Source organism: Oncorhynchus mykiss, chromosome 19 (genome assembly GCF_013265735.2).
Source record: "Oncorhynchus mykiss isolate Arlee chromosome 19, USDA_OmykA_1.1, whole genome shotgun sequence".
Taxonomy (NCBI): Eukaryota; Metazoa; Chordata; class Actinopteri; order Salmoniformes; family Salmonidae; genus Oncorhynchus; species Oncorhynchus mykiss.
In genome coordinates, this window is record NC_048583.1 from 39,689,356 (window position 1) to 39,702,188 (window position 12,833).

General features: G+C 43.7%; 2 protein-coding genes across 3 annotated transcripts in view; one reads left to right on the forward strand and one right to left on the reverse strand.

The window, feature by feature from the left end:
* LOC110497824 (transcription factor IIIB 90 kDa subunit-like) overlaps positions 1-12,833 on the forward strand; it is a 56,123-nt gene that overhangs the window by 15,318 nt on the left and 27,972 nt on the right. The window contains 6 exon segments of the mRNA XM_036954785.1: positions 4,799-4,948; positions 5,759-5,852; positions 5,970-6,096; positions 6,247-6,283; positions 6,395-6,481; positions 7,027-7,308. Of these exon segments, the coding sequence (XP_036810680.1) occupies positions 4,799-4,948; positions 5,759-5,852; positions 5,970-6,096; positions 6,247-6,283; positions 6,395-6,481; positions 7,027-7,308 (777 nt within the window).
* On the reverse strand, positions 203-3,463 carry LOC110497823 (BTB/POZ domain-containing protein 6-B). Of its 2 annotated transcripts, XM_021574241.2 has the most exons (5): positions 3,077-3,463; positions 2,564-2,849; positions 2,275-2,365; positions 2,061-2,179; positions 571-1,603 (listed from the first exon to the last, which is right to left on the reverse strand). In XM_021574241.2, the coding sequence occupies exons 1-5, from the start codon at positions 3,099-3,101 to the stop codon at positions 571-573; spliced, it is 1,554 nt and encodes a 517-aa protein (XP_021429916.1). In that variant the 5' UTR covers positions 3,102-3,463. The 2 variants fall into 2 exon arrangements, with proteins under 2 accessions (XP_021429915.1, XP_021429916.1); XM_021574240.2 differs by having other exon boundaries at positions 203-1,603; positions 2,564-3,463.

Here is a 12,833-nt window from a genome sequence, read left to right on the forward strand (position 1 = left end):
CTGAGGACACCTACAGTATTTACCATTCATTAAAAGTCTGAGCTAAAATTGGTCACTTCGCGTCATGATGACGTCTTGACCACATCACTTTTACCAGTTTGGTTGTAGCACTCCTCAGTGTACCTAGACACTGAATAATCCCACCAAAACAACAGATTTCACACATGCAGGTGAATTGTATAATAATGAGCAGCAACATCTGTGGCTTCTCACAAAATGTTTATGATTTTCTGCAGGTTTGTAAGCTCTCAAACAGGAACATCATGGTTGATCAGCATCAAGCTGCAAACCATTTAACTGTGTTTTATGTACAAAACAACATTGCAGAGACTGTCCACAAGTGCAATATGACTTTTTTACAAGGGACTGCATTTTGCAGCGTTAATTAAAATAATACAAATAACATTTTTATTTGAAATAAATAAGATAAAACGTTCCTTGACTTAAAAAATAGTATTTTGTTTAGTCTGACACTCTAGTGTCTTAATGCTACATTATTTATAAGGCTGCAACATATGGATGTACAGTATGGTCTATATGTTCTCTACCTCTCCTTATGACCAATCCAGCTTATGCATAGAACACCAGCTCCGGGATCTGTCCCCCCTGCACCCCAGTCCCGTTGGTACTGTCCGAGGAGCACTGGAACTGAAAAGTCACTTTTCCACACTGCACCTCCGTCATGCCCTCCTGGCCAAAATAGCTCAGCTCATTCCCGTCCAGCACGACACTCACCGTATAAAAGGCATCCTGCTCCACTTGAACTGGGTGTTCAAACCACACAGAAAATGTACTGCTTGATCCGTCCGACACAAACTTGGTCAGGTTCTGTGCTAGGGTCACCCCTTGCCGCTTCAGTTCAATCTTGACACTGTACTCAGCCTTTCCGCCACTTGACCCGTACAGACCCAGTCCAGCGATAAAGATCCGCTTGTCCACTGCAAACTGGATGCTGTCACAGCGGCCCCTGTAGCGCCACTGGTTGCTCCGGTAGGCTGACGACTGGAAGCGGTGGCACCTCTGGGGCGCCAGGCCCTGCCTCTGTGCCAGTGGGAAGTCCAGTTTGGGCTTGGTGGCCGCTGTGTACCACAGGAAAATGTCATGCGTCTCCTCCAGTGTCAAGATGTCTGACTGGGCCGCCCCATCAGCAAACTCCTCCAGTGTCATAGTGGGGATGCGCACCAGGTAGAGTGCCTTGCCCAGGACAGATCTCTTGTTGTGGGTGGTTGCCCTCAGTCCTTGCCTCTTACACTCAGCTGTGGCCCAGCTCATCATGGCATCAAAGACCACCACCTCCTTGGTGTTGAGAGTCTCTCTCTGCAGGATGATCTTCAGGGTCTGCAGGTCGATCTCACAGAAGCCCTCGGAGCCCAGGGCCAGCTCGGCCTGGGCGTCAATCACCTCCCAGCAGCGCTGTGTCAGCTCAGGCTCCTCAAACAGACGGCTCTGGGACAGCAGCACACAGGCGTTCTTGGCCTCCAGGCTGGTCTCCAGGAAGGTGACGCAGGCCTTGGCCAGGGCTGGTACAATGTACTTCTTGGCAGCGTACAGGGTAGCCAGCACGGTGTCCGCCTCCAGGTCTATCGCATCACTGTACATGTAACTGAAGGGAACAAAATGGAGGAGGAGAATGAGATTCTGGTTTAGTAAAGAAGGCAGACCAGCGTGTGGAGAATAGGGATAGATATTATTTTGAAGAAAAGAGGTAGAGGACTTGGCACAGCTTGCCCTATTTTCTCAAGGGGATAAAAAAGAAGCAATGTCTCATTGCGTTGGTTTCGGTTTGCATTGTTATAGAATCTACAACAAAAAGAGCCATTTTATGTTCTCTTCTGCCTATTACCTTCGGGTAAATCATTGGCTTTGAATATTTTTTTCAAGATGAACAAAGAGCAAAGAAACCTGAAATTACAGTGCTCTACACTACTGCCCATGCCCTTTGGTGCTCTAGCATTTTGGCACTTAACCCGTCTTGCTTTGGCTGAGTAATCATTTATTTTGAAGTGACATTGTGCTTGTCATGTATAGTATTGGTTTAGTATGAGGAGCGAGTGGCTTACTTCAGCAGAATTAGAAAAGCAGCAGGTTCCACGTCTGGGATATGGATTTCGGACTCCTCCTCTGCAAGATCCCCGTAAAACATGGCACAGAAGACGGAGCTACCCACTGCCAACACATACTGGAGGGAAAGACAAACGGACACATTAGTCACTCATCATATTTGTGATGTTTCTGAAAAGTTAACTTATTTTTTCAACTGGAGATGGAGCTTACCTTGTGCACTGGTACTTTCTGAGATTCACCAGGGGGACCAACAATGAAATGTATATCGGCCATGAGTTCATTGTTGAACATCAAGGCATTCCTAGAAGGGAGAAGATCAATTAGGTATAATGACAACTTGGGCTATTCCATATAGGGCTTGTTTTTTGCCAGTCATACATATATTATAGCCTGCACGATGTGATTCTAATTATGGACATAAACGACATAATAGGCTATTGTAAACCAAGTCAAACTTTTACTAAATATAAATAATTAATACGTAAATAGTTGAGACTACCTCTCCCGTAGCGTGGGGTGAGAGGACTGCCAGCTGGGAGGATCGACGTTGTTGTTGTTTATGTTTTGCTGGGTGGTCGGTGTTGTTGCAGTGGTTGTAGACTGGGTGACCTGCACATCGCTTTTCTTGTCACTGGCGGTCACCGTAGTACCGTTGTTGGTTAGATTGGTGGTCGCAGGGTACAGTTCTGCAGCCATCTTCTTCTTCAGGGACAGGGTTAGAATCTCATAGCATACTGGTAACCTGCCTGTGTTTCTCCCAGTCTTTTTAGACTTTTTCAGTGTTTCTGGAAGTAAGAGTAAAAAAGTCAAACACTTCATGATCCGACCATGATGGAGCAACCTGCAATCTGCTGTTGGCATCGGCACACAAAGCGTTGATCCCTTTCCTATAAATAAACCACGAACTCTGATCTACTGTAGTAGCTATTATTCTGCGTTGACAATTGATACACAAATCGTGTCATTTATAGAACTATGCTGCATAAATTCAGCGATTATGAAGTCTACTAACCCCGAATCAATTGTAAGAGCAACATAAACAATATCCGTCCAATTGGGTTGTAATTCCAACTTGAGGTTGAATACTTTTTTTCTCTTTCTCATTTCATCCTCTTGTTGCCTCTGAGTTGTCTCCCCAAAACGTATTATGTTCTCGCTTTTCGAACAGATGGTAAATCCAAATAATCGTTGCTCGCTTAGAGTCCGCTGTTTTCCTGAGCAAATACTGGCAGATGTTTTTCTCCAAAAGCTACTTATCAACTAGGACAAGGCGTGGGTTACTCATTAGCTGCAGTCTGGATACGATGTGAATGGTCATTTTTCGGGGCGAGAGTTTTAGTTGCTGTCTATTTTTTATTTATTTTTGGTGTAATCCTCTCGGACGCCCAGCTCGCTGCCAACAAATCAGATTTACACATACCGTCAACGTCAGACGCCCAGAAGAGCCTCCCCCAAGCCACTCACCAGCTAAAAAAATTAAGGAACTCACCAGCTCCCACTCAAATTCACTGCAGCGTCCGACTGACATAAACTGTTACAGTGAAAATAACCCGGTCATTGTTTCTGATGTAATAATAGCCTACATTAATTTTAAATAACTGATTATAGTTTGTGTAATCACTGTGTAATTTTGCTTTAAACTGTTCATGTCATATCCGATTGATTTAGTTGTGTAATAGCTCCATTCGTCAGAAATTAGACAAAGTTTGGGATGTCGCAAAATTAGTTGAGCTTTAACCTTTATTTCCTTTTTTGTATTGCTGAGTTAACATCAGCCGCATCTCTTTTTTATTGGATGCATGGCACGTGCAAAATCTGAGGGCACGAGACCACACTGGCGTTTACCTTGGGTGAATGTGGGCGCGTTAGATCATAGAGGGGATAGTTCCTGAAGTTTACTTCATTAACTTGAACAGAGCCAGCCCAGCAGCCATGTTAGATTCGATGAGGTTGGTTAGGGACAGGGGTTGGGGTCTGGCCATATCCTATTACCAGTCAGAGGGCTCTGCTGCTGCCAAAGGGATAATTTGTCTTCTTGATGTACATTTTTGTCAGACTAGACGCAGGTTGGGGTGCGGACTGCACATTTTGGTCACAAACAAAAGGGGAATAGGGAAAATTGCACAGTCATCTAACCCTATACCTAAACACTATCCACAAACACCCACCACACCATCCCAGTACTTCGGCCCTAAATGATCCCATCCATCTGCCTGGGAGAATGGAACCCCTTCTCTCAACTTCCTGTAGATCTTCTGTACTAAAATTACTTGCACCAAATATTTATCTGCTATTTATATCCCTGTCAAATCACTCACCTTTGGGCTATCCTCTACTCTCTTCACTGCCTGAGCATAGGAAACTTTCTGCCCCACTCGAACTCTGGCGGTCTTTCTCTCACAGGGCACTCCGGATCCCCAGCTGCATGGGCGCACCTACAATTTTGACACCATGCTTTCTCTATCCCAACTGTACACTAAGAGATCATTTGATCCAACACAACTAAGTGTAACTATTTGTTCTTATTGGTCACAATGTGATCCACTGGGAATGGTATGACGATATCCAGTACTTATTATATTTTCATTAAAGAAGACATACCACTTTCTGATCAATGTAGTCTACACAGAGTTGTAAACCCTGTATATCATTGAGACATCTGCAATGTATATATTAGCATATTAATATTGCTTGTCTTGGTTGGATCTTGAAGAGTGTATCATTCTCATTCTAGACCCCTGCCTGTACATCCCTTGCTTTGCTCACATGCTGGAGTTTGGGGAGAAAAACCATGAGGTGTCCATGACAGCACTGCGACAGCTGCAGAGGATGAAGAGGGACTTGATTCACACTGGACGGAGGCCATCAGGACTGTGTGGCGCAGGTAACCATGAGCAACAGTTAAATCACACCACACGTTAGCACCACAATCACAGGTAGGCTAACCCTCATCATAAATAACAGAAACCACAGGGGAACCATGTCCACTGGTATCCCACACTACAGGGAACTGTAATCCTATGTCAGAATTTGCTACAATCACAGGTGACCTTTGTTAATAGGTGACCACTAATCACAAGTAATGCTCATAACAGGCTCCAATCAGCGTCAGTGTATACTGCAGTCTGTTCCCTACTTACTGGACCTGAACAAAACCCTGCTCGGATGTATTGCTGGCAAGACATCTTGAAACTGAAGAGCCAACTTCCCCGGGCATGTGGACATTTACGCTCCTATTTTCACTTTTCTCCCTTTCTCTCCTCTGCAGCTGCAATATCTGAATAATTAATTGCTTATCATTAATCATTGAGAGGATTCGCTTACATGAAGGATGGAAAAGTTTAGATGAGCTTCTTACTCAATAGGAAGTGAATGTGTGAGCGAGACTGTGGGATTGCTAAAAGCCAGCTACTAGAACGTCAGATGATTCAAACTGCTTGTGTAAAAACGGAATCGTACATCCGTCTTTAAACAGACATTGCGTTTTGTAACTGACTCTATGCACAGTAGCATGGGTTACTGTAAAACTGAATTGATGATTTATCTAATGACTTAGATTATCATTAATAGGGTATTATGACGTTATTACATGAATATTACACAACATTTGGTGAGTACATTTGTAAATATAAGTGTTGGCAAGGTGTGTGGGATGGATAGTGTGTTTCACCTGTGCGTTTGTTTGTGTTCTCAGCCCTGTTGGTCGCTGCTCGCATGCACAAGTTCCGCCGTACCATCAAAGAAATCATCAGTGTAGTGAAGGTGTGTGAGGCCACACTAAGAAAGAGGTGAGAGCTGTTTGAGAAGCACATTACTGCATCCTCCAAAGGAAATCTGATTAGCCTTGCGTGTTCTCACTAATCTCTATGAGGAGTACACTAACACTATTATTTTTCATGGTTCAGGTTGAATGAGTTTGAGGACATGCCCAACAGTCAGCTGACCATTGAGGAGTTCATAAAAGTGGATCTCGACCAGGAATGTGACCCGCCCTCTTTCATCGCTGGCCAGAGGAATAAAAGAATGAAGCTGGTGAGGAGGAACTGCCGAGAGGATACAACTGTACCGCCCTTGTTTATTTATCTTGTCCCGTGTTTTAACCTTTGTTTTGTCCCAATGTGGTACGGTTGTCTTTTTTTCATTCACATGCTGCTCTTTTTTTGTGTATTTTTCTTCTTCTAGCTTGAGGAAGAATTGGAGAAGATTGGTGATGTTCAAGGTACCATTATGATCCGTGTCTAGTCAAGTTTGAACTAAACTCTTCATAAAGTTCCAAAGAGTATAAAGTTAGAGTGGAGTCAGCAGAGTTGTTTGGGTTTTATCTCAACAGGCGAGATCCATGAATACCAGGATGAGATTGAGATGGAGCAGAGCCGGCCCAAGTTGAGAATGATGTATGGGTCCTATGCAAAAACCGGTATGGCACAGATGGGTCTTGCTGCGCTCGCCAGCCATGCCAGTCCTCCAGCTAGAACCCCCTGTTGAGGAGGGAATATCTCCGTATTCTGACAGTCTATTGTCGCTAGAGCCTGAAACTTCTCTAAATACACAGAAATTGTTTTTTTAGGTGACCAAATTTGATGTTCACTCAAAGTGCAAATGAGAATGTTATGACACACCTTTGCTGTCTAACTGTAATGGGCTAAACTCTCTAACCATCTGCACCCCTCTAGCTGGTTGTGTTGCATTTTTGTCCACTGCATGGCCTTCAGCAGGGGAGGCCTCTGGCTGTCTGACTGGCAGACCTGTTGCTCCTCTGCCTGGGCTGGGAGTCCACATTTTAACACACACACTGGGCTTTTATCAACACTAAGAGGGCTGTCATCATGATGATACTTTGACAGCTTAATAGTACCATAGGATTATTGAGGAAATAATTTTCTGCATCATGTCAGATAATTTAGCTGTCAGTTTCATGACGAAACGGAAGTACATGTCTTGTTCTTTTTCTCCCCCTCCTAGATCCCCTGGAAAAAGAGGATGATGATGATGATGAAATATCTCTTCCTGGCTGGCAGGAGAGGGAGGACGAGGAGCTGAAAGCTGTGGCCCAGCACCTCAACAAGGACCTGTGTGACCAGGTTCTCCCTGGAGAGGAAGAGGAAGGGTATGGAGAGAGGCACGAGGAAAGACCTCCACGCAGAGGCCCATCGTTGGTCTCCCTCCTAGGGCCCATGCCCACCGCAGCCAGCCTGGGCCTCCCAGAGTCCATCAGCAAGTCCCCCGAAGAGGAGAAGGAGAACGGTGAGCAAACCTGTCGCTTAAGGCGTCCGCATGCTTCAGTTCGGCTGGCGGCTAGCCGAAGTCGGCTAGGTGAACCGAACAAGTGTGCTCGCATCATAATATATGCACAAACTCTTCCGAACTGTTTCGGCTGGGAAGCATGCCTTTTCTGTAGATGCTTTTTTTTTAATATATACTGTTTGTTGCATAGGAAATATTCCTTACTGCTACTTTCTCATTTTGATATTCCTCTGTCACTCACTTCACCCTATCTTCCATTTCTAGAAATGTCAAGATGTGGGGGTTTTCATAGGTGTGAGAGATGAGGAGTATGTTGACTCTCTCTGATGTGGTGAAGGGGATTGATTTTCATGGGAGTGGGCATCTGGGGAGTGTAGAGAGAAGGTGAAAGGTGAAGTGTTAGTCGAAGGAGGGGATGGGTTAGTGTGCGGCCACTAAGACAGAAACGTCATCTTGACCTTCTATTGTCAGAAGAATGGATTATAAGATGGGGTTAGTTTTAAAAGACGCACAATTCCATTATCAAAATCGTCTTAAAACAAATTCTTTCAAATTAACGGATCAAAAGGTTTTATTGACTGACGTTAGTTTGTTGTTGTACATTTGTCATGTGGATCTCATCCTCCATGTCCGGAATGGGAAAAATCAGTATTAGCCTACATTTTAACTCGTTTTTATGTTAGGCTTTTAATATGCTTCTCTTTTAACATGTGGCTGATCTCGTAGTGAGAGGATGATTAAAGGAAACCAGTGTTGGTGTGTGTGTGTGCCTCTTGTTTTCATTTGGAGCTGTATCGCTTGAAGATGGCAGGCTGCCAGAGGTCTCTCAGGCCTGGCTAATTGTGGTGGGATTGGGAGGGGCAGAGGTTCAAGGGCTCCCCAGCTCAATCTTTAAAGCATTTAGTGGACGGAGTAGTACCTTGTCATTAGTGTGGTGTCTTTCATCCCCTGTGTGTGTGTGTGTTCTGTTCTGTTTTCGTGCACTGTTGGTTTGGGCACTACTTAAGGGGGGAGGGGGTCCTTTGAGAGCCTGTTCGTGCGTTTAAGACACTAAAGATTGTTTTAGTCCACTCAATCTGTCATCCATCCGTCAAGCCTGTATTGAAAGGTGGAAACCAGAGGCATGGCTAGAAAGATTGTTACAATTTGAAGTGTTCCTCTAGTCTAGATTCCTTAGTCTCTACACTTACACTTTACACTTGAGTCAGGAGAGAGCAGCCAGTCTTGGCGAAGATTTGTGACTCGGCAGCCTGATGTCTATATCAGAGGTAGCAACACAGGTCTCAGAGTGGTGGGGAGATTTTTTTTATCCTGATGGTAACCAGTTAAAATTATGGAACCTAAGTTGTAGAAGAGACATTGAGGGTTGCCCTATTGCCTGGTGCAAACTGAACTGAGCAGTCGGGCAACTTGAGCCCGCTCTAAAGTTTCCCCTGGTGATATTGTTTTCTGGTTACTGTTATTCCCATTTTTAAAGTGAAAGGTGGACAATTTATGACAACTGGGCAAGTTGACCCTTTTCTGTGGTTACCCCATTAAGGCAGGTGATTAAAATAAATGTTATACCTGAAATCAATAAAACTGCAAAGAATTCCAGTGACCTAAGTGCTCACCAATTGCGTTTGCTGACCAAGATTACTTAGCACCTCTGAATGTAATTTGTGGACCGAGTGCGTACCGATTTTAGAATCATGTGAAAAATGTTGGTGGTCAGATGTCACATTTGGTGCTACAGTGCCTTGTGAAAGTATTCGGCCCCCTTGAACTTTGCGACCTTTTGCCACATTTCAGGCTTCAAACATAAAGATATAAAACTGTATTTTTTTGTGAAGAATCAACAACAAGTGGGACACAATCATGAAGTGGAACGACATTTATTGGATATTTCAAACTTTTTTAACAAATCAAAAACTGAAAAATTGGGCGTGCAAAATTATTCAGCCCCTTTACTTTCAGTGCAGCAAACTCTCTCCAGAAGTTCAGTGAGGATCTCTGAATGATCCAATGTTGACCTAAATGACTAATGATGATAAATACAATCCACCTGTGTGTAATCAAGTCTCCGTATAAATGTACCTGCACTGTGATAGTCTCAGAGGTCCGTTAAAAGCGCAGAGAGCATCATGAAGAACAAGGAACACACCAGGCAGGTCCGAGATACTGTTGTGAAGAAGTTTAAAGCCGGATTTGGATACAAAAAGATTTCCCAAGCTTTAAACATCCCAAGGAGCACTGTGCAAGCGATAATATTGAAATGGAAGGAGTATCAGACCACTGCAAATCTACCAAGACCTGGCCGTCCCTCTAAACTTTCAGCTCATACAAGGAGAAGACTGATCAGAGATGCAGCCAAGAGGCCCATGATCACTCTGGATGAACTGCAGAGATCTACAGCTGAGGTGGGAGACTCTGTCCATAGGACAACAATCAGTCGTATATTGCACAAATCTGGCCTTTATGGAAGAGTGGCAAGAAGAAAGCCATTTCTTAAAGATATCCATAAAAAGTGTTGTTTAAAGTTTGCCACAAGCCACCTGGGAGACACACCAAACATGTGGAAGAAGGTGCTCTGGTCAGATGAAACCAAAATTGAACTTTTTGGCAACAATGCAAAACGTTATGTTTGGCGTAAAAGCAACACAGCTCATCACCCTGAACACACCATCCCCACTGTCAAACATGGTGGTGGCAGCATCATGGTTTGGGCCTGCTTTTCTTCAGCAGGGACAGGGAAGATGGTTAAAATTGATGGGAAGATGGATGGAGCCAAATACAGGACCATTCTGGAAGAAAACCTGATGGAGTCTGCAAAAGACCTGAGACTGGGACGGAGATTTGTCTTCCAACAAGACAATGATCCAAAAACATTAAGCAAAATCTACAATGGAATGGTTCAAAAATAAACATATCCAGGTGTTAGAATGGCCAAGTCAAAGTCCAGACCTGAATCCAATCGAGAATCTGTGGAAAGAACTGAAAACTGCTGTTCACAAATGCTCTCCATCCAACCTCACTGAGCTCGAGCTGTTTTGCAAGGAGGAATGGGAAAAAATGTCAGTCTCTCGATGTGCAAAACTGATAGAGACATACCCCAAGTGACTTACAGATGTAATCGCAGCAAAAGGTGGCGCTACAAAGTATTAACTTAAGGGGGCTGAATAATTTTGCACGCCCAATTTTTCAGTTTTTGATTTGTTAAAAAAGTTTGAAATATCCAATAAATGTCGTTCCACTTCATGATTGTGTCCCACTTGTTGTTGATTCTTCACAAAAAAAATAAGTTTTATATCTTTATGTTTGAAGCCTGAAATGTGGCAAAAGGTCGCAAAGTTCAAGGGGGCCGAATACTTTCGCAAGGCACTGTATGTGTGCGAGTCTTAATAAAGTCCTACCCTGGGGTGTCGCTAAGTCTTTTACCTACTACACCGAAAGCCTAAGTTTGCTCAGGACGAGCAGCTTGCAAGCCACTATCCTATTGCGCTTGAGCTGTGATTCAATATTTAAAATAGAACCAAAGCGTAATTCCTCCCTGTTGTGTAATTAAGTGACCGATAAGTTGTGGCATTTCTGCGTGTAAACAACTTGTCACATTTTTGGGCAAGTAACCATAATTTTGGGCAGCCAAAAAATACTGCTGACTTGCCTGATGGTCAAGTGCTTTTCAGACCTTAATGTCAATCCCTGTGTAGGGTATGACAGTGCTTAATCACAGGGTTCGCTCAAGGTGCTAGAAGTGCTTGAAGTACTTGAATTTGGAGCCCCTGAAAATAATTTCCTCAATTTGGTGTTTGAAAACTCATTGCAATTATTGTATCTTCTACTCCAATTATAATTATCTGTGATTTTAATTCGTGATCAGTTTTTGTGTGAGATGTTGCCGCTTTCATTTGTTTCCTGCTGTTTCAGTTGACAGGTGTTTTTTTTGCGTGAAAACCAAATGCAGCTATTATGAGGATGACAACATTGAATGTTGGTTTCAACTTGGCTTTCCGTACAAAACCTTCCTTTACAAAATGAACCTCTTTTTTTGGTCATTTTGTTGTTCTAAAAACATGATACAATAACCCTTCATGTGAAATGGTGAGATGAATGCTACTGCTACATGGACATACAGCGCATTCGGAAAGTATTCAAAAAGAAAGTATTCCCCTTCACTTTTCCACATTGTTACATTACAGCCTAATTCTAAAATTGATTAAATATATCCCCCCCACATCAATCTACACACAATACCCCATAATGACAAAGCAAAAACTGTTATTTTGAAATGTTAGAAAATGTATACAAAAAAATATCACATACATAAGTATTCAGACAGTCCTTTTTGAAGCACATTTTGCAGAGATTACAGCCTTGAGACTTCTTGGGTATGATGCTACGAGCTTGGTACAGCTGTATTTGGGGAGTTTCTCCCATTCTTTGCAGATCCTCTCAAGCGCTGTCAGGTTGGATGAGGAGCCTCGCTGCACAGCTATTTTCAGGTCTCTCCAGAGATGTTCGATCGAGTTCAAGTCCGGGCTCTGGCTGGGCCACTCAAGGACATTCAGAGACTTGCCCAGAAGCCACTCATGCGTTGTCTTGGCTGTGTGGTTAGGGTTGTTGTCCTGTTGGAAGGTGAACCTTGGCCCCAGTCTGAGGTCCTGAGCGCTCCGGATCAGGTTTTCATCAAGGATCTCTCTGTACTTTTCTCCGTTCAACTTTCCATCGATCCCAGTCCCTGCTGCTGAAAAACATCCCCACAACATGATGCTGCCACTACCATGCTTCACCGTAGGGATGGTGCCAGGTTTCCTCCAGATCTGACACATAGTATTCAGGCCAAATAGTTCAATATTGGTTTCATCAGACCAGAGAATTTTGTTTCTCATGGTTTGAGAGGCCTTTAGTTGCCTTTTGGCAAACTCCAAGCAGGCTATTGTGCCTTTTACAGAGGAGTGGCTTCCGTCTGGCCGCTCTACAATAACGTTGTTATTGGTGGAATGCTGCAGAGATGGTTGTCCTTCTGGAAGGTTCTTCCATCTCCACCGAGAAACTCTGGAACTCTGTCAGTGACCATCGGGTTCTTGGTCACCTCCCTGACCAAGGCCCTTCTCCCCCGATTGCTCAGTTTGGCCGGGCGGCCAGCTCTATGAAGGCTTTGTTTTTGCTTTGACATGCACTGTCAACTGTGGGACCTTATAAAGACAAGTGTGTGCCTTTCCAAATCATGTCCAATCAATTGAATTTACCACAGGTGGACTCCAAGTTGTAGAAACATCTCAAGGATGATCAATGGAAACAGGATGCACCTGAGCTCAATTTCAAGTCTCATAGCAAAGGGTCTGAATACGAATGTACATAAGGTATTTCTGTTATTTTAAAACCTGTTTTCGCTTTGTCATTATGGGATTGTGTGTGTGTGTGTGTGTGTGTGTGTGTAGTTTGAGGGGGGAAAATAAATGAATCAATTTTAGAATAAGGCTGTAACGTAACAAAATGTGGAAAAAGTAAAGCGGCCTGAATACTTTCCGAATGCACTGTATATG